At 43.5% G+C, this 19,952-nt stretch overlaps 1 protein-coding gene across 1 annotated transcript in view; it reads right to left on the bottom strand.

The window, feature by feature from the left end:
- The window catches only part of LOC122550339 (speriolin-like protein), a 62,507-nt gene that overhangs the window by 30,137 nt on the left and 12,418 nt on the right, over window positions 1-19,952 (bottom strand). The window contains exons 5-6 of the mRNA XM_043691066.1: window positions 7,446-7,505; window positions 7,187-7,243 (exon numbers count right to left, since the gene is read on the bottom strand). Of these exons, the coding sequence (XP_043547001.1) occupies window positions 7,187-7,243; window positions 7,446-7,505 (117 nt within the window). The remainder of the gene's footprint in view (window positions 1-7,186; window positions 7,244-7,445; window positions 7,506-19,952) is intronic.

Here is a 19,952-nt window from a genome sequence, read left to right as displayed (position 1 = left end):
CAGCACCGCCTTCCTAACCTGCAATCTTCTTCCTGACCTCTCCGCCCCCACCCCAGTCTGACCTATCACCCTCACCTTGACCTCTTTCCACCTATCGCATTTCCAACGCCCATCCCCCAAGTCCCTCCTCCCTACCTTTTATCTTAGCCTGCTGGACACACTTGCCTCATTCCTGAAGAAGGGCTTATGCCCGAAACGTCGATTCTCCTGTTCCCTGAATGCTGCCTGACCTGCTGTGGTGTTCCAGCAACACATTTTCAGCTCTGATCTCCAGCATCTGCAGACCTGACTTTCTCCTTAAAGTGCTATATGCCTAAGCTATCCATGACTTCCTTAAAAAGCCTTGAAGTAAAATTAGACTCTGGTCTGACTGAATCTCTCTGAGTAGCCCATACCATGTGAAAAAAGTGACTAACTCCTCTACCACTTTTACCTTAAGACTCCAGAATGGAATTGCCTCCAGAAATCTGGTAGACAAATCCATTATGGCTAACAAGTACTGGTTCCCACTTTTAGTTCCCAGGAGGGGACCTACAAAACAATTATAACCCACGTGAAAGGTTCTTCTGGCTTTATTACTGCCTGTGCCTTACCTACTATTTGGCACATATGACATGTATGGCAAAAGTTAACCACACCCTTGTGCAGTCCGGGCCAATAGAAATGCTTTTGTACCTTAGCCTCAGTCTTCCATACACCTAGGTGAGCACCTACTGGAAATTTATGTGCTACCTGTAAGACTTCCTGTCTGTATGCTACCAGCAACACAATCTAGTGCACTTCTGTGCATTTCTTCTCTGCACTAACCTGCCATGGTCTCTATTTTCATCTTAGGATTCTATCTTTAAGATAATAACCCTCAGGTATACCTTATGACTCCTCTTCTGAACAAGCATCGATATATATACATATATATTTTTTATTGTCTTGTCTTTCTTTTCTAAGTCCATTAGCCTTTCAGCACTAAACACTTTTGCCTGACCCTCATCCTGTTCAGGCTTTTGCTGCACCATTACGTCAAACAGGATGTCCGCTAACTGAACATCAACTCCTTCATCTTTCTCTTTCGGTTTTGAGTCTTGCTGGGACTTATGACAGTGGGATCTTGTTACTACACAGTCTAGAAAATTTCCAGGGTATTTTTCTTTTAACTCCTCAGTTTCCTGGTGTTCCTTGGGCTTCTCCACAACAAGGAGTGTCACTCCCATCTTGGATCTGACTGAATTGTTCCCAAGAACAAACTGTATTCCTGGAACTGACACTCTGTCAATCACTCCCACTGTTACATCACCAGTCTGTTACATAGGGGAACGCTAAATTTCTGTCCATCTATCTCACAATTTACCACTCTCTCAGGTAACAGATCAGAAAGAGTGCAAATACGTTCATCTCTTACTATTAGAGACTGATTAGATCCCATATCTCTCAAAATTATAACTCCTTTCCCTTTTCCTCCTATTCTTTCTGAGTAAACTTTAACCACAGAGGTGAATTTTTTACAGAGCTCAGGCACTAACTCCATACCCAGCCCCTGCATAGGCTGTGCACACTCCTGCAGCTCCTTGAATTTTCTTGGGGTTTCCTTTGCTACTTTCACTAATACCACTGGTTTAGCCTCTTTTAACTACATCATTTCCCACAGTGCCTTTCTTTAACAATCAGCACCATGACCTTTACATGACCCACTTTCTGGCAGTGAAGACACCTTTTCCCTTCTTAAAACCACCAGCACTCTAATTGTCTGTGTCGCACTCCATTGCAGTGAAAACACCTGAGGCCTCTCACTTCCTTTCCACCCTCTTGGGTTTCTTTTTCCACTTGTGGTAAACAATTACCTGTGTGCTCTAATCTTTGTTTTGTAGTGTAGGATCTCCCCTCCTTCCAATTTCTATCTCTCACAGGAGGAAATTCTTGGAAAAGTTAACTTTTACCTTATGCACCAGTGCATATTCATCTGCCAACTGTGCTGTTCTCCTAACTCGGTGAATTTTCTTTTCATTCACATGAATTCTTATCATCTCTGGAAGTAAGGTTTTAAACTCTTCCAGAAGAATAACCTTTCTCAAAGCGTCATAGGTCTTATCTATTTTTAATGCCCGTGCCCATCTCTCAAATTACTATGCTTTAATTCTTTCGAACTCAACATAAGTCTTACCTGGTTCCTGATTTATGTTTCTGAACCACTGTCTATACGCTTTCTAGTACCAATTCATAAGCACTTAAAATAGCTTGTTTGACCCCTTCATAATCTTTTGACGCCTCATCTGACAGCGCTGCAAATACCTCATTAGCTCTGCCGACCAGCTTCATTTGAACTAGCATTACCCACAAGTTCTCTGACCATTCCATCTGCTGAGCCAATTTTTCAAATGAAATAAATAAGACTTTGACATTTTTCTCATCAAAATGTGGCAATATTTTAACGTATTTGCATATATCACTACCTTTTCTCTTTATCTCCAACCTGTTAACTTGGCTTTCCTGAATAATGCGCAACTTCTGAAGTTCAAATTCTCTCTCCCTTTCTCTTTCTTCTCTCTTTCTTTGCTCAGCTAAGAACCTTCTCACTCTTTTTCCTCTCTCTCTTTCTCTTACTTCTCTCTCTCCTTTGTCTCTCTTTTTCTTTCTCTCTCTCTCCTCTCATGGATCATCTTTCCCTTTCTTTATCTTCTGACTAAATTTGCCTCAACTATAATTGAAGTTTTCCTAACTCTACTACACTTGTCTGTTTCTCTGACAAACCTAAGTGCTTGACTAACTCCATTACAATTTCAGCTTTCCTTTTGTTCCCAGTTAGACCCAATTCTAACCTACTTGCTAATTCTAAAAGTATGGCCTTCTTCTGTCTTGCTAAACTTTCCTGGCAAATTGGGGAAGAATCTTCAGACCCCGAATCTATTTAGCAATCTTAAGAGCTATTTATCTCACTTGTAATTTAACCAACTACAAGTAACCAAAATTAAACAAATTGTATCACCAACATTTTATTTAAAGATCAAGGACACTAACAGGCAAGGGTTTAAAGCTCCTGGGATCTTTTATACCCCAAATCCATTCAAATCTGTCCAAATCTCAGATTGGATCCGTGTAAACCTGTCCAAATCTCAGACTCAAGCTCCCAAACTGTTACAACGTGGCGGCAAAACCATAAGACCATAAGACATAGGAGTGGAAGTAAGGCCATTCAGCCCATCGAGTCCACTCCGCCATTTAATCATGGCTGATGGGCATTTCAACTCCACTTACCAGCATTCTCCCCGTAGCCCTTAATTCCTTGTGACATCAAGAATTTATCAATCTCGGCCTTGAAGCCATTTAGCGTCCTGGCCTCCACTGCACTCCGCGGCAATGAATTCCACAGGCCCTCCACTCTCTGGCTGAAGAAATGTCTTCGCATTTCTGTTCTGAATTTACCCCCTCTAATTCTAAGGCTGTGCCCACGGGTCCTAGTCTCCTCGCCTAACGGAAACAATTTCTTGGCGTCCACCCCTCTGTTAATTAAACCAAACACACAGATAAAGTCCTCTGAATCTTTTCCAAAGCTTCCACATCCTTCCTATAATGCAGTGACCAGAACTGTATGCAATACTCCAAGTGCGGTCACCCCAGAATTTTGCATAGCTGCAGCATGACCTCATGGTTCCAAAACTCAATCTCTCTACTAATAAAAGCTAACATACCACATGCCTTCTTAACACCCCTACCAACTTTGATGGCAACTTTCAGGGATCTATGTGCATAGACACCAAGATCCTTCTGCTAATCTACACTACCAAGAATCTTACCATTAGCCCAGTACTCTGCATTCCTGTTGCTCCTTCCAAAGTGCATCATCTCACACTTTTCCACATTAAACTCCATTTGCCACCTCCCAATCCAGCTCTACAGCTTATCTATACCACTCTGCAACTACAACATCCTTCTACACTATCCACAACTCTACCAACCTTAGTGTCACGTGTAATTTTACTAACCCATCCTTCTACGCCCTCATCCAGCTCGTTTATAAAAATGATAGTCAGTAGATCAGTGTGGTACACCACTAGTAACTGAACTTCAGGATGAATGTTTCCCATCAACCCCCTGACTTTTTTCAGCTAGCCAGTTTCTGATCCTAACTGTTACATCACCCTCAATCCCATGCCTCTGTATTTTGTGCAATATCATACCGTGGGGGCACCTTATCAAATGCCTTACTATAATCCATATACACATCAACCACCTTATCCTCGTCCACCTGTTTGGTCACCTTCTCAAAGAACTCAATAATATTTGTGAGGCACGACCTACCCTTCACAAAACCATGTTGACTATCCCTAATCAAATTATTCCTTTCTAGATTATTATAAATCCAATCTCTTATAACCCTTTCCAACATTTTACCCACAATCGAAGTAACGCTCACTGGTCTATAATTACCAGGGTTGTCTCTACTCCCCTTCGTGAACAAGGGGACAACATTTGCTATCCTCCAGGCTTCTGGCACTATTCCTGTAGACAATGACGACATAAAGCCAAAGGCTCGGTAATCTCCTTCTTGGCTTCCCAGAGAATCCTAGGATAAATCCCATCCAGCCCAGGTGACTTATTTATTTTTACGCCTCCTCCTTGTGAACCTCAATCCTATCTAGTCTAGCAGCCTGCATATCAGTGTTCTCCTTGACAACCCTGTCTTTTTCCAGTGTGAATACTGATGAAAAATATTCATTTAGCGCTTCCCTTATCTCCTCTGACTCTACGCACAACTTCCCACTACTATCCTTGATTGGCCCTGATCTTGTCATTCTTTTATTCTTGATATACCTTGGTGGGCGGCACGGTGGCACAGCGGTTAGCACTGCTGCCTCACAGCGCCAGAGACCCGGGTTCAGTTCCCGCCTCAGGCAACTGACTGTGTGGAGTTTGCACGTTCTCCCCATGTCTGCGTGGGTTTCCTCCGGGTGCTCCAGTTTCCTCCCACAGTCACAAAGATGTGCAGGTCAGGTGAATTGGCCATGCTAAATTGTCCGTAGTGTTAGGTAAGGGGTAAATGTAGGGGTCTGGGTGGGTTACGCTTCGGCGGGTCGGTGTGGACTTGTTGGACCGAAGGGCCTGTTTCCACACTGTAAGTAATCTAATCTAATCTAATCTAATCTAAACCTGCAGAAACCCTTAGGGTTTTCCTTGATCCTATCTGCCAACAACTTCTCATGTTCCCTCTTGGCTCTTCTTAACTCTTTCTTTAGCTCTTTCCTGGCTAACTTGTAACTCTAACTGAGCCTTCACATATCATCATAAGTCTTCTTCCTCTTGACAAGAGAGAAGGATTATGAAAAGGATTATGTCCACACATTGTACCATCGTTGAAGAAGGTAGGGTAACTGAGACAGAAAAAATTCTGCTGCACCACTACAGCAACACCCCGATTAATCAGTAGGTACTTGCCTACTTTGAATTTAATCAGTCAATGAAGATTGACAGTTAACATTTCCAAGTCAACCACAAGCCAACCAGTCAGCATTTTCTTCCCATGCTGGATGTTATCATTTCCTTTCTAAAGTTGGTCTTCTTGCTTTCAGTCCTAATGAAAAGTTTCAACTTTGTGAAGACTGCAACTTTTTTATTATTCTGCATTTTACACTGAGGACAAAAATGGGAAAGAAAGACTGTTTCAAGAACCATGGATTAACATAGGACATAGAACATTACAGCGCAGTACAGGCCCTTCAGCCCTCGATGTTGCGCCGACCTGTCATACTAACCTGAAGCCCATCTAACCTACACTATTCCATGTACATCCATATGCTTGTCCAATGACGACTTAAATATACTTAAAGTTGGTGAATCTACTACTGTTGCAGGTAAAGCATTCCATATCCTTACTACTCTCTGAATAAAGAAACTATCACTGGATTCTGTCCTATATCTATCACTCCTCAATTTAAAGCTATGCCCCCTTGTGCTCATCCTCACCATACTTGGAAAAAAGCTCTCCCTGTCCACCCTATCTAACCCTCTGATTATCTTATATGTCTCTATTAAGTCACCTCTCAACCTTCTTCTCTCTAACGAAAACAGCCTCAAGCCCCTCAACCTTCCCTCATAAGACCTTCCCTCCATACCAGGCAACATCCTAGTAAATCTCCTCTGCACCCTTTCCAAAGCTTCCACATCCTTCTTATAATGCGGTGACCAGAACTGTACACAGTATTCCAAGGATTGTGGAAAGGATTGCTGCATTTATTAATTTCAAGTTACTAGCACCTAGAGTTTATACTGTTCAACCAATGGGGGAAGTTACTCGAGCTGGAGCCACGAAGTTTATGCAGAATGGGATTTGGCCAGCAACAAGGAGCTAATTGCTTTCTGGAGTGAGGACCAGTAGTCGACGACAAAAGCCTTCTGCCTGCCAATAACTGTGTGATTGGTCCCAGGGTGGCTGAACAACATGTAGGTGAGAGATGGCAAAAGCCTTCAGACTTCTGGAACAGAAAATGCTATTTTTGTCTCTGTAGTTTAAATAAAAAACTTTATTTGCCCTTATTAATCACTGTAAACTGTGACTTTTAACCAACAAGTCAGAGATCTTATAGTATGTAAACTAGTTGTTCCTCATGCATGGAAGTTAAAGAAGACCCGAAGCAAAAGATATCAACAAACATGATAGTCATGGGAAGCTAAAATGAATAAGGTTTTTAGAGTTTTAACTAGTAGAGTTACATCAACACTTCATAACTGTTTATCTGTACTTAAAGTCTATTTATTTCTAATAAATAGTAGTTCTTAGAAACTTGGTCCACACTCTCTATCGATCTGGACCTAAAGGCAAACTTTGTTAAAACCCTTAATTTTTGTGACAACTCCAGAAATAGCAAGGATTTATTTTCAATGTGCTACCATAGCAAGTTTTAAGAACTCCAAATCTCCAAATGTTTAAACATTTAAGGGTCAAATGCAATTTTCAACATAAAACTACACAGACATCATGTACCATTCGATTGTAACAATGATTTTGGCACCAGTAAGTAAATGATTCATCATTCCAACCCTTCAAAGTAGCTAATATTCTTGAGTTAAAGGGATTTGACTGAAATTTCAACTAAGTTATGAAGGCAGAGCAGTTCTGAGGAAATAACTCACAATGTTGTTATTGATACTTGGTACAAAATATTGAAATGAGATGGTATAACTGTTTAGCTGTAGTTACCTATGCCTGATGGTACTGCAGATGCAATTCGATTACTTAAGGCTGCAGGTGCACGTTCTGAAAAGAATAAAGAGTAAACAGAAGTGAGAACTCAACACTCACCAAACAATGTCAACGTGGAGGTCTATGAAAACAAGCATTTGTTGCTCACCTTCAATGTCCCCCTTGAAAGAGTTGCTTGCTAGGCTATTTCAGTGGAAACTTAGTACTTGGTACAAAGTATTGTAATGAGATGGTATAACTGTTTAGTTGTAGTTACCTGTGATTGACTGTATTGCAGATGCAACTCGAACATTTTTCAAGGCTGAAGGTGCACGTTCTGAAAAGAATAAAGCATTGGTAAATTCAATGCTCACCAAACAATGTTGACGTGGATGTCTCTGAAGACAAATATTTGTTGCTCACTCTCAATGTCCCTTCAAATGAGTAGCTTGCTAGGCTATTTCAGCCAAAACTTAAGAATCAACCGCATTACCATGTATTGGGCATCACATAAAAGTTGGACCGGACCATACATCCATCTCAAAAGGTCAATAATGAAACAGATGGGTTTTTACAATAATCAATGATAATTTCATACTAACCATTAAAGTTCTCAGACCCAGATTTTATTCATTGAATATTGGTTTGTGCATCTGGATTACTAGACAAGTGATACTACCCCAGTTCCATTACCTTCCCCTATTAGCACATGAACTGTAACAATCAGATCAATCTAATCATAATAACAAATTCTGTCTTCTATCGATTTGGCCAGTCAACCAAAACTAATCTGACATTATTTAAATCAAAGTTCTATTTGTATCTACTATGGTCTATAACATGCATAAGGGTAGGAGCACAACTCTGAGATGAAGAAACGCACACTGCATATCCCAATAAACCTAGCAATGAATATACTTTAAATTCAACTCAAAGTTGAAAATTTGACGGCCATTGCAGAATTTAGACCATCTTGCCAAAATCAATACAAAAATAAATAAATAAAACTAAATGCTTAAGTTAATTGTATTGTTTTTTCATTCACTCATGGGACATAGGCATCATTGGCTGGGTCACCATTTATTGTACATCCCTAGTTGCTGTTGAGAGGGTGGCAGAGAGCGGTCTTCTTCAACAGCTGCAATCTGTATGCTATAGGTAGATCCACAATGCTATCAGGGAGGAAATTCCAGAATTTTGACCCAGGGATACTAAAAGAACGGTGATATATTTCCATATCAAGACTGTGACTCAGAGAGGTACTTACAGAAGGACAACTTGCCTTTGTCCTTCTAGATAGAACTGGTTATGCAGTTGGAAGGAGCTGGCACAAGATCTTTGATGAATTTCTGCATACATCTTGTAGATTGTACACATTGCTATTGAGTTTCGGTGGTGGAGGAAGTGGATGATTCTGATGTGGTGTCAATCAAGATGGCAGCTTTGTCCTGGATGGTGTCAAGTTTCTTGACTGTTATTGAGGCTGCACACAGTTAGGCAAGTGGGGCATGCTCTATCACACTCATGACTTGTTCCTTATAGACAGTGAACAGGGTTTGTGGAGTCAGGAGACGAGTTTGTTGCCATAGTATTCCTAGCCTCTGTCCTGATCTTGTAGCCATTGTGATAACATGTCAAGTCCAGTTGAGTTTCTGGTCAATAATAATCCCCAGGATGTGATAGTGGGGGTTTCAATGGTGGTAACGTCATTGAATGTCAAGATATGGTGGGTGAATTGTCTGTTATTGGAGATAGTAATTGCCTGGCACAATTGTGTGACATAATTGTTGCTCATTTGGACATAGACTGCTTCAGGATCAGAAGACTTTTATCTGGAGCTGAACATTGTGCAATCATCAGTGAATATCCCCACTTCTGACATTATGAGAGAGGAAAGGTCACTGAAGAAGCAGCTGAAGATGGCTGGGCTTAGAGCATTACCCTGAGGAATTCCTGCAGAAATGCCCTGCAGCTCAGATAATCAATTTCCAACAACCACAATCAACTTCCATTCTGCCATGTATAAGTCCAATCAGCAGAAAGTTTTCCCTAGATCCCAATGACTCCAGTTTTGCTAAGGCTCCTTGATGCCATACTTGGCCAAATGTGGCCTTAATGTCGAAGACTATCACTCTCACTTACTTCTGGCATTCAGATCTTTTGAACACTTTTGGACAAGGCTGTTATGTAGTTAGGAACTGAGCGGCCCTGGAAGAACCCAAATTGGGCAAGGGTAGTCAGGTTATTGCTGAGCAGGCACTGCTTGGTAGCAACTGTTGATAACATCTTAAATTACTTTACTGATATAATTAGCCAGATTGGATTTACCCTGCTTTTTGTGTACAGACATACCTGGACAATTTTCCATATTGTCAGGTAGATACAAGTGCTGTAACTCTCCTGGATCAGCTTGGCGAGGGGAAAGACGAAAAAAAACTGCAGGTGCTGGAACCCAAGGTAGACAAGCCGGAGGTTGGGAAAACACAGCAAGCCAGCTAGCATCGGGAGGTGCAGAAGTCAATATTTCGGGGTCCTGAAGAAGGGTTACTCCCGAAACATCAACTTCGCCACCTCATGATGCTGCCTGACTTGTGTTCTCCCAGCCTCCTGCATGTCTACCTTGGCTAGAAGAGAAGCAGGTTTTGGAGCACAAGGTTTCAGTACCATTGGCAGAATGTTCTCAGGGCCAATAGCCTTTACAGTGTGCAGTGCTTCCAATCATTTCCTGACAACATGTGCAGTGAATAAAATTGACTGGATTGGTATCACTGGCAAACACTAGAAGAGGCCAGGATGGATCATCCAGTCAGCATTTCTGGCTAAAGATTGCTGTGAGTGCTTCAGCCTTATCATTTGCACTGATGTGTTGGGCTCTTCCATCACTGAGGATGATATTTGTGAGCCTCCTTCTCCAATGGGTTGTTTAATTGTCCACTATCATTTACAACTGTAAGTGGCAGGACTGTAGAACTCAGACCTGATCCATTGGCTGTGGGAGCACTTAGCTCTGTCTTTCACTTGCTGTTTATGCTGTTTGCCATGTAACTAGTCTTGTGTGGTAGCTTCATGCTAGACAAGCAGAAGGCTGGGACAACACAGCAAGCCAGGCAGCATCAGGAGGTGGAGAAGTCATTGTTTTGGGTGTAACCCTTCTTCTGAACTGGGGGTGGTGTAAGGGGAGCTGCAGATAGAGGAGGTGAGGTGGGCAGATTCGTGAGATGGGAATAAGTGGAGACAGGTAGCGGGTACAACCTGGTTAGTCGATGGGAGGGATGAATCTGGTAGGTGGCTGGGAGGAATGGAAGGGAAGGGTAGCAGCTGGAAAGGGAGTCGGGGGATGGTAAAGGAGGTCGTTTGAAATTGGAGAACTCAATGTTGAGTCCTCCGGGCTGTCGGCTGCCCAAGTGGAAGGTGAGATGTTATTCCTCCAATTTGCAGTTTGATTCATTGTGGCAATGGCAAAGGCCAAGGATGGTCATGTCAGAAAGGTAGTGTAAATGGGAATTAAAATGGGTGGTGACTAGGACGTCTGGTCAGCCTCTGCAAGCCCGGCTGAGATGCTTGGTGAAACATTCTCTTAGTTTACATTTGGACTCTCTGATGTCGAGAAGACCACATCAGGAGCACCGGATACAGTAAACTAGGTTGGAGGAGAGGCAGGTGAACCTCTGTCTCACCTGGAAGGGCTGTTTGGGGCTCTGGATGGAGGTGAGGGGGGTGGTGTACCGTCAGGTTTTGCACCTTTCTCGGTTGCAAACGGAAAGTACCTGGGGGTTTGGGGACTTTGGTGGGGAGAGTGACACGAACCAAGGATTGGATTCCTGTCCAACCGACCCATCCAGTCCCCCTTCACTAATACTCTCCCCCGCCTTGCCGAACTAATCCTCACCCTTAATAACTTTTCCTTTAACTCCTTCCATTTCCTACAAATCCAGGGGTGGCCCAACTCTTCTGCCCTTACATCGATGACTGCATTTGTGCAACTTCCATCCTGCCCTCAAATTCACTTGGTCCACATCAGGCCCCTTCCTCCCCTTTCTTGACCTCTCCATTTCCATATCCAGCGACAGTCTCCAGACGGACATATACTACAACCCCACAGACTCTCACAACTGCCTGGACTACTCCTCCGCCCACCAGCATCCAGTAAGAGCTCCATCCCATTCTCCAAATTCCTCTGCTTCCGCCACATCTGCTCTGATGAGGAGACATTCCACTCCCAGGCATCCCAGATGTCCACCTATTTCAAACAACATGCTTTTCCTCCTACTGTCACCCAGACTGCTCTCCACTGCACCACCTCCATTTCCCATTCCACTGCTCTAAACACCCCCAAATACAATAAAGACAGAGTCCCCCTTGTCTTCACCTACCATCCCACCAGCCTCCGCATCCAACATATCACCTTTAAACATTTCTGCAAACTCCAACTAGACCCCATCACCAAGCACATCTTCCCCTCCCCGTCCCTCTCTGCCTTCTGCAAGGACCCTTATCTTTGCCATCTTTGGTTTGTGCCACTCTCCATACCAAACACCGCACGCCTCCACCCTCCACCCAAACCCTGAGGTACCTTTCCCTGTAACTGGAAAAGATGCAAAACCTGCCAGCACACCATCTACCTCACTTCCATCCAGGGCCCCACACAGTCCTTCCAGGTGAGACAGGTTTACCTGCCTCTCTTCCAGCCTCTCTTCCACCACTGTATCTGGTGCTCTTGATGTGGTCTTCTCTACATTGGGGAGACCAAATCTAAGTTAAGGTAACATTTTGTTGAGCATCTCAGCCGGATGTGCAGGGTCTAACTGGACCTCCCAGTCACCTCCTAGTCACCATCCATTTTAATTCCCCTTCCCACTCCCTTTCCGACATGACCGCACTTGGCCTTCTTCATTGCCACAAAGAATCAAACCACAAATTGAAGAAATAACACCTCATCTTCCAATTAGGCAGCCTACAACCCAGAGGACTCGACATTGATTAGATTACTTACAGTGTGGAAACAGACCCTTCGGCCCAACACGTCCACACCGACCTGCCGAAGCGCAACCCACCCAGACCCATTACCCTACATTTACCCCTTCAACTAACACTATGGGCAATTTAGCATGGTCAATTCACCTAACCCGCACATTTTTTTTGGACTGTGGGAGGAAACCCACGCAGACATGGGGAGAATGTGCAAACTCCACACAGACAGTCGCCTGAGGCGGGAATTGAACCCGGGTCTCTGGCGCTGTGAGGCAACAGTGCTAACCATTGTGCCACCGTGCCGCCCAATTTCAAATAACCTCCCTTACCATCCTCCGACTCCCTTCCCAGCCGCTCCCCATCCCTTCCATTCCTCCCAGATTCATCCCTTCCATTGACCAACCAAGTTGTACCCTCTACCTGCCTTCACCTAACACTACCTCACAACCCTGCTCCCAACGCTCCTTTTATCTGCAGCTGCCCTTACACACACTCCCAGTCCTGAAGAAGGGTTGCACCCGAAACATTGACTTCTCCACTTCCTGATGCTGTCTGGCTTGTTGTGTTCTCCCTGCCTCCTGGATTCCAGCATCTGCAGTTACTTTGTCTCTGGTTGCTTTATGTTGTCACCTCACTTTTGTTGCTCCTGGCAAGTCCTCCTGCACTCTTCATTGAACCTCTGGCTTGACAGTAGTGGAATAATCAGGGCTATGAAGTTGCGCTGATATAAAATTATGTTGCTGTCGATGGTGCACCATGCCTTATGGAAGCCCAATCTTGAGTTGCTAGATCTGTTCAAACTCTATCCCATTTAGCACAGTGATTGTGCCATACATGATGGACAAGATCCTCAGCGTGAAGACAGCATTTCATTTCTACAAGGCCTGTGTAGTGGTCATTCTTAGCAATGGTGTTTTGCAGTGATGTATCGTGGCAGACAGACTTGTGAGAATGAGGTCAAGTTTTTATCTCTTGTTGGTTCCCTCAACATCTACTGAAGACAGTCCGGCAGCTATGTCCTATAGTACAACCAGAGGCCATATGGCCCATTTAAACAGCATAAATCTGAACAGCATCTCATATAGACCCATACCCCACCCTATCACTGTAACCTCACATTTTCCATGATTAGTCCACTTAGCCTGCACATATCTGGACAGGGCAATTTAGCATGGCCAATCCACCAGACCTGCTCACCTTCTCACAGATGGTAGTGTATCTGTGGAAGTTTTGACCACAGAGGGCTGAAAAGACTGTTACTAAGTTTTTTTTTAAATTCATTTGTGTGACCTGGATATTGTGAGATGGGTCAGCATTTATTTTCCTTCCCTAGCTGCTGTTAAGAAGGTGGTGGTGAACTGCAGTATATGTGTTGGAGGTAGACCCACCGTGTTGTCAATGAGGGAATTCCAGGATTTTGACTCAAGACAGAGAGATTTATAAACAGTAAAGGAAGTGAGGGTTATGGGGAAAAAGTATTTGAGGATAGTTAGGTCAGCCATGATCTCATTTAATGGCAGAGCAAACTCCAATGTCTTATGATCTAAAGGGTGGTGTAAACAGAGTCCTTGAGGACAGTAATCCCTCCCCGTACCCGCGGGCAATACGTTTCAAGACCTACCGTGGAAACTCGAAACCGCAGATAGGAACAATCTCTTTCATTTAAATGGGAAATATACCTTCCCAGCAGCCCCGGTCGTTGCAGCTCAAACATTCCCTTTAATATGTTCGGACCACAGTAAACTGCAGTTAACTGAAACCAACTAGGAGGAGGTGAGGACCGCAGATGCTGGTGATCAGAGTTGAGAGTCTGTTGCTGGAAAAGCACAACAGGTCAGGCAGCATCCTAGAACTAGGAGAATCAATGTTCCGGGCATAAGCCCTTCATTAGGAACCCGCTGAAAATGATTCTGGGGATAAGGCAGTTGGCCTGTATTTTTAAGGCAGATATGGACAGATTCTTATTGAGGTGGCAAAAGAATATTGGGGCAGGTGTAATGCAGGTTTGTGGTTACAGATCAGATCAACAATTACCTTATTAAATGGAAAAGCAGGCTGAATGGCCAATTCCTCTACTAACTTGTACGTTTGTATGAAGAAATTCTTGACCTCATTCATTTTAAAAGGTCTGTCCTTATTCTGAGATGGAATCCTTACAACTGGAACCCAGGGAATCACCTATTCTGTTGATCCTGATAAAAATTCTATGCATCTCTGAGATCACCAGCCATTTTTTAGGAACTCTTCAGAATATAGGTCCATTAATATTTTTCATCATAGGACAATTCCTCCATTCCAGGAATTAGCTTGGTGAACCTTCTTTGCACTTCCTCTATGGCAAGTATATCTTACTGTTGGTAAGGTAAGCAAATCTGCACACAAAAGTTCCTGCTCTGCCCAAATGTTTACAGGCTACTCTTTCTGAAACTAAACGTTCAACGGCTAGTACTCACTTATCTGTGGTTTCATGGATCACTATTAGTTTCCTGGAATGGCAATGACTGGCTCCTACCTATTTTTCTCCGTTATTTTTGCAAGGGATGTTGGCATCTCTGGGAAGGCTGGCATTTGTTGTACATCCTCAATTGCTTTGATCTGATTTTATTTTATTTATTGGTGTCACATGTACCTAAGTACAGTGAAAAGTTTTGTTCTGCGTATAGTACAAGGCAGATCGTAACATAGAAGGACATATAATCATAGGGTGTTTAGACAGAGTGAGGTATACAAGGTTATGGCTGCACAGGAGGTGCACAAAAGCAAGATCAACATTAGATTTGAAATTAGAAAAGCCCATTAGGCATTGGAATAATAGCAGGGAAGAAGATATTCTTGAACCTGTTAGTACGTGTGTTTAAGGTTCTTGTCTGCTGCCTGACAGAAATAAGTTGGAAGAGATTATAAGTAGGGTGGGAGGGATCTTTTGATGATATTGGCTACTTTTCTATGTTAATGGGAAGTGTAGTTGGAGACAATAGATAGGAGGTTGCCTTGCGTGATGGTCTTTGCTGTATTCTATATTTTCTGTAGTTTCTCACAATCCTGAGCAGAGCAATTACTGTACCAAACCATGTTGCACCCAGATAGAATGCTTTCTATGGTGCATTGATAAAAGTTGGTGAGGGTCCTTGTGGATGTGTGGAATTTCCTAAGCCTCCTGAGGAAGGTGAGGCTTTGGGGTGGCACGGTGGTACAGTGTTTAGCACTGTTGCCTCACAGCGCCAGAGACCCGGGTTCAATTCCCGCCTCAGGCAACTATCTGTGTGGAGTTTGCACGTTCTCCCCGTGTCTGCATGGGTTTCCTCCGGGTGCTCTGGTTTTTTCCCACAGTCAAAAAATGTGTAGGTTAGATGAATTGGCCATGCTAAATTGCCATTAGTGTTAGGTGAAAGTGTAAATGTAGGGGAATGGGTCTGGGTGGGTTGCTCTTCGGAGGATCGGTGTGGACTTGTTGGGCTGAAGGGCCTATTTCCACACTGTAAGTAATCTAATCTAATCTGATCTTAACAGTTGTATCTACATGGGAGGACCAGGTCAGATTATTGGTTATTGTCACTCCTAGGAACTTGACGCTCTCGACCCTCTCCAACTCAGTTCCTATGATGTAGTTAGGGAGGCATGTCCTTCTCCTTTCTTCCTGACGTTGGAACATTGAATTAGAACAGTACTGCACAGTACAGGCCCTTCGACCCCCAATGTTGTGCCGGTCTTTTGTCCTACTCTTAGATCAGACGGACCTCCATATCCTTCATTGTACTAACTTGTTTGTGCCGATCCTAGAGAGGCCTAAATGTCCCTGATGTATCTGACTCTACCACCACTGCAGCCAGTGCATTCCACGCACCCACCACTCTCTGAGTAAAGAACGTACATCTGACAGCTCCCCATAATCGTCTTCCAATTACCATAAAATTATGCCCCCTTGTGATAAATATTTCCGCCATGGGAAAAAGTCTTTGGCTATCCACTCCATCTGTGCCTCTCAACATCTTGTACACCCCTATCAAGTCACTTTCATCCTTCTTCACTCCAATGAGAAAAGCCCTAGCTCCCTCAACCTTTCTTCTTAAGACTGCCATCAAGTCTAGGCAGCATCCTGGTAAATCTCCTCTGCATCCTCTCAAAAGCTTCCACATCTTTCTTGTAATGAGGCAACCAGAACTGAACACAATATTCCAAATATGGTCTAACCAGGACTCTGTAGAGCTACAGCATTACCTCATGGCTCTTAAACTCAATCCCCCTGCTATTGAAAGTCAACACATCATATACCTTCTTAACAATTCTATCAACTTGAGTGGCAACTTTGAGGGATCGATGGACATGGACCCCAAGATCCCTCTGTTCTTCCACACTGCCAAGAATCCTGCCTTTAACTCTGTATTCTGCATTCAAATTTGACCTTCCAAATTTGACCTTTCCAGGTTGAACTCCATTTGCCACTTATCAGCCTAGTTCTGCAACCTGTCAATGTCTTATTGCAACCTACAATAGCCCTCCACACTAATTACAACACCACAAATCTTAGTGTCATTGACAAACTTACTAACCCACCCTTCCACTTCCTCATGCAGGTCATCTGTAAAAATCACCCAGAACCAATCCCTGCGGAACACCAGTGGCCACCAAGAGCCAGGCTGAAAACTTTCCATCTACCACCACCCTCTGTCTTCTATTGAGTCCCCATAATTATTGCTTCTCCCATCACTAAGCTCCTGTTTACCTTTCCCTTTCCTGCTGTGTCCCAGAGCCAGTTGCAGTCACCAACCTGGCTACTACTGCTTTCCATTGAACTGTCATTCCCCCCAACAATATCCAAAATGGTATACTTAGTTTTGAGGAGAATGGCCACAGGGGATTTGTGCACTCTGTGGCTGCCCTCTTTGCCGTTCCTGAAGGCCTGCACCTTAGGTGTTACCACCTCATTAAAAGTCTTATCTATGAAGCGCTCAGCTTCTCAGATGATCCTGCGTGCATCCAGCTCCAGCTCTCTAACATGGTCTCCCAGGAGCTGCGCTGATGCACATCCCACAGGCGTAGTCAACAGGAAAATGTAATGTGCCCTGATCTCCCACATTCTATTAACAGGTGGCATGGTAGCTCAGTGGTTCGCACGGCTGCCTCACAGTGCCAGGGACCTGGATTTGATTCCCACCTCAGGCAATTTATCTGTGTGGAGTTTGCACATTCTCCCTGTGTTTACATTGGTTTTAAAACACAATGCAAAGATATGCAGATGTGAATTGGTCATGCTAAACTGCCCATAGTGCTCGGTGCATTAATCAGGGGTAAATATTGGGTAGGGGAATGGATCTGGGTGGGTTACTCTTCAGAGGGTTGGTGTGGACTTGTTGGACCAAATAATCTGTTTCCATACAGTAGGAAATCTACTCCTGTGACTGCCTTAACTGCTGTAAGACTAAAGAGGGAAATTAAAAGGATTTTACCTGAGCTTACCTGTATCTTTTGCGGAGCCACTGCTGTCCAAAGACTCTCGAGGCAAAGCCTTAATTCTTACTCTGCAACCAATAAATTTTGCAATTGCACATCTCTCTACACCATCCTTTTTTTTGATGAGGAGGGAAACACCACAGTGATGTAGTGTCTAGGTCTTAAGCACTCCTTGACATCAAGCCCACGATGACCTGTTCTTCAGTGCAGATGACTGCTTGTCCTCAGAGGGTGTCTTGCTGAGGTCCTCCTTCGGGTAGTGGTCACTGCACCAATACAAATCTTCACCCCAACAGCCAGTCCATGTTGTCGAGGTCCTCTACTGATCTTATTTAAATTGGCCTTGCCCCCAATTTATAACCTTGATTTCAGATCTATTTCAGTCCTTTTCTATAAAAATCTTGAATCTAACAGAATAATCATCACTATCTGCAAAATGCTCCCCCACTGATACTTCAACCACTTACTTCACTATCTGTAATTAAGTCCTGGATTGCCCCCATCTTTTAAGGATCTTCTGTATATCGGCTGAGAAATCTGTCCTTGATGCATTTTTAAGAATTCCACTCCCTTTAAATCTTTCAGATTATGACTATCCCAGTTAATGTTGAGGAAGTTGAAATCCCCCACAATCACTGTTCTATTACTTTTACACTATTCTAAAATTTGCCTACATATCTGCTCTTCTACCTCTGATGATTAGTACATTCCCAGTAACTGTCCCTCCTTTTTTGTTTTTTTTTGAGTTATCTATAAGGGTCCTCTATTGCACTCTCAACCCTCCAGTCCTGGTAACATCCTTGTAAACGTTTTCTGCATTCTTTTGAATTTAACAAGATCCTTCCTATAGCAGGTGTTGTAAAGATGTTATAAGAGAGCTGGGTAGCTACCAGAACTACCTGACACAGAACAAAGTGTTCTGAACAAGGTAAAAATGTAACATTTGGTCGAACAGCCAGATTAGCTGGGTTGCTATGAGACAAAAATAAGTTTCAAATTCGGCTAAGCAGTTTAAATTATGCCCCAAGATACCAAACTCCAATCAAGTTTGAATTTAGTATTTTGATAATATTAAAACTAATGAATTGATCCGATGCTTTAGGGAATAAATATCAGACACTTTGGACAGTTAGCCAGAGCGGCAAAGAGAACTTCCAAAAGACAAACAGATGTAGGCTGCTAGTAAGAGCTCTCTAAGAGGTACCTGTCTGGAGAAGGAATTTGCATAGGAGAAAGCAGCGACACCGACCTAGAGAGAAGAAGATACTACAGAGGAAAATACAAAGAGAAGATTCGACAGCTAGCACATTTTTAAAATTTGAATTTTTTATATAAAGGAGCTTCGATTATCGGAACAAGATAGGTGGGCACTATTTTATTCAGAAAATTGATTAGGCAGCAAATTGATTTCCTCTGGGGCTCGGAGTTTTCTGTGAAGTCTGCTCCCCGTTCAGGAGACTTGGCAAAAGCAAACTGCGCGAGACCCCACCCTCACCGCTGCCCGCCTCCAAACCTGTGCAATACTGCCCCCCCATCCAATCCTCGAATAACCCCAACCCCGCCTCCTCAATCCCGTCCCCTCCATCCGACTCCGGTACGCCCCCCCCCCCACCAACCAACCCCTTCCCTGTCGGGTAGCTGGACTGTACACCAATAGTAAGACTGCTGCTGCCTTTGTGGGGTAAGTCTCCAATAGCACACACGCACACAACTTTTTACTGCAACTTTTTGACAGGTTCCACCTCTGCCTTGTACAGGACAATGTTGGGGACATTATCTGGGGAAGAGGGGTTTAGGGTTCACCTCTGTGGAGAATTCCAGGGAAAGTGTGGGGGGAGAGAGAGTGGTGGGAGGTCATTCATTTTGAAACAGTGCTTGGACTGTCCAGGACTGTTCTCGGCAACATTTCAGAGTCGAGTTCGTTTTTAACCATTGTAAACAAAAGACGCAATCAGGGTTGAAACAGCTCTTTGAGGTAATGTTTCTATCAGGACCATGAGATCCCCTTTGGATAATCTGATATTCGGATAATGATATTTGGATAAGCGAGGTTCCTCTGTAAATCTTAATTCAGGGTTTTATTGGACCAGTGTTGTTGAGGGAAAAGCAAAAAATAGGTTTAGAGAAAGGAGTTGTAAATAGTTGTTAGTTAATTATTCTCTGTTAGACTTAAAAAATAGTTGTTAATTTTTACTTTAAGTAGTGACTTATGGGATAGTTCTTTGCCTCTCGAATTTTAACAGCACCTTCACCAATGTCTCATACAGCCATAACATGATGTCCCTATTTCTACACTCAATACTCTGACCAGTGAAAGCAAGCATGCCAAACACCTCCTTCACCATCCTGTCCAACTGTGACA

Source organism: Chiloscyllium plagiosum, chromosome 5, assembly GCF_004010195.1.
Source record: "Chiloscyllium plagiosum isolate BGI_BamShark_2017 chromosome 5, ASM401019v2, whole genome shotgun sequence".
Lineage (NCBI taxonomy): Eukaryota > Metazoa > Chordata > Chondrichthyes > Orectolobiformes > Hemiscylliidae > Chiloscyllium > Chiloscyllium plagiosum.
This window is presented reverse-complemented; position numbering and strand designations above follow the sequence as displayed.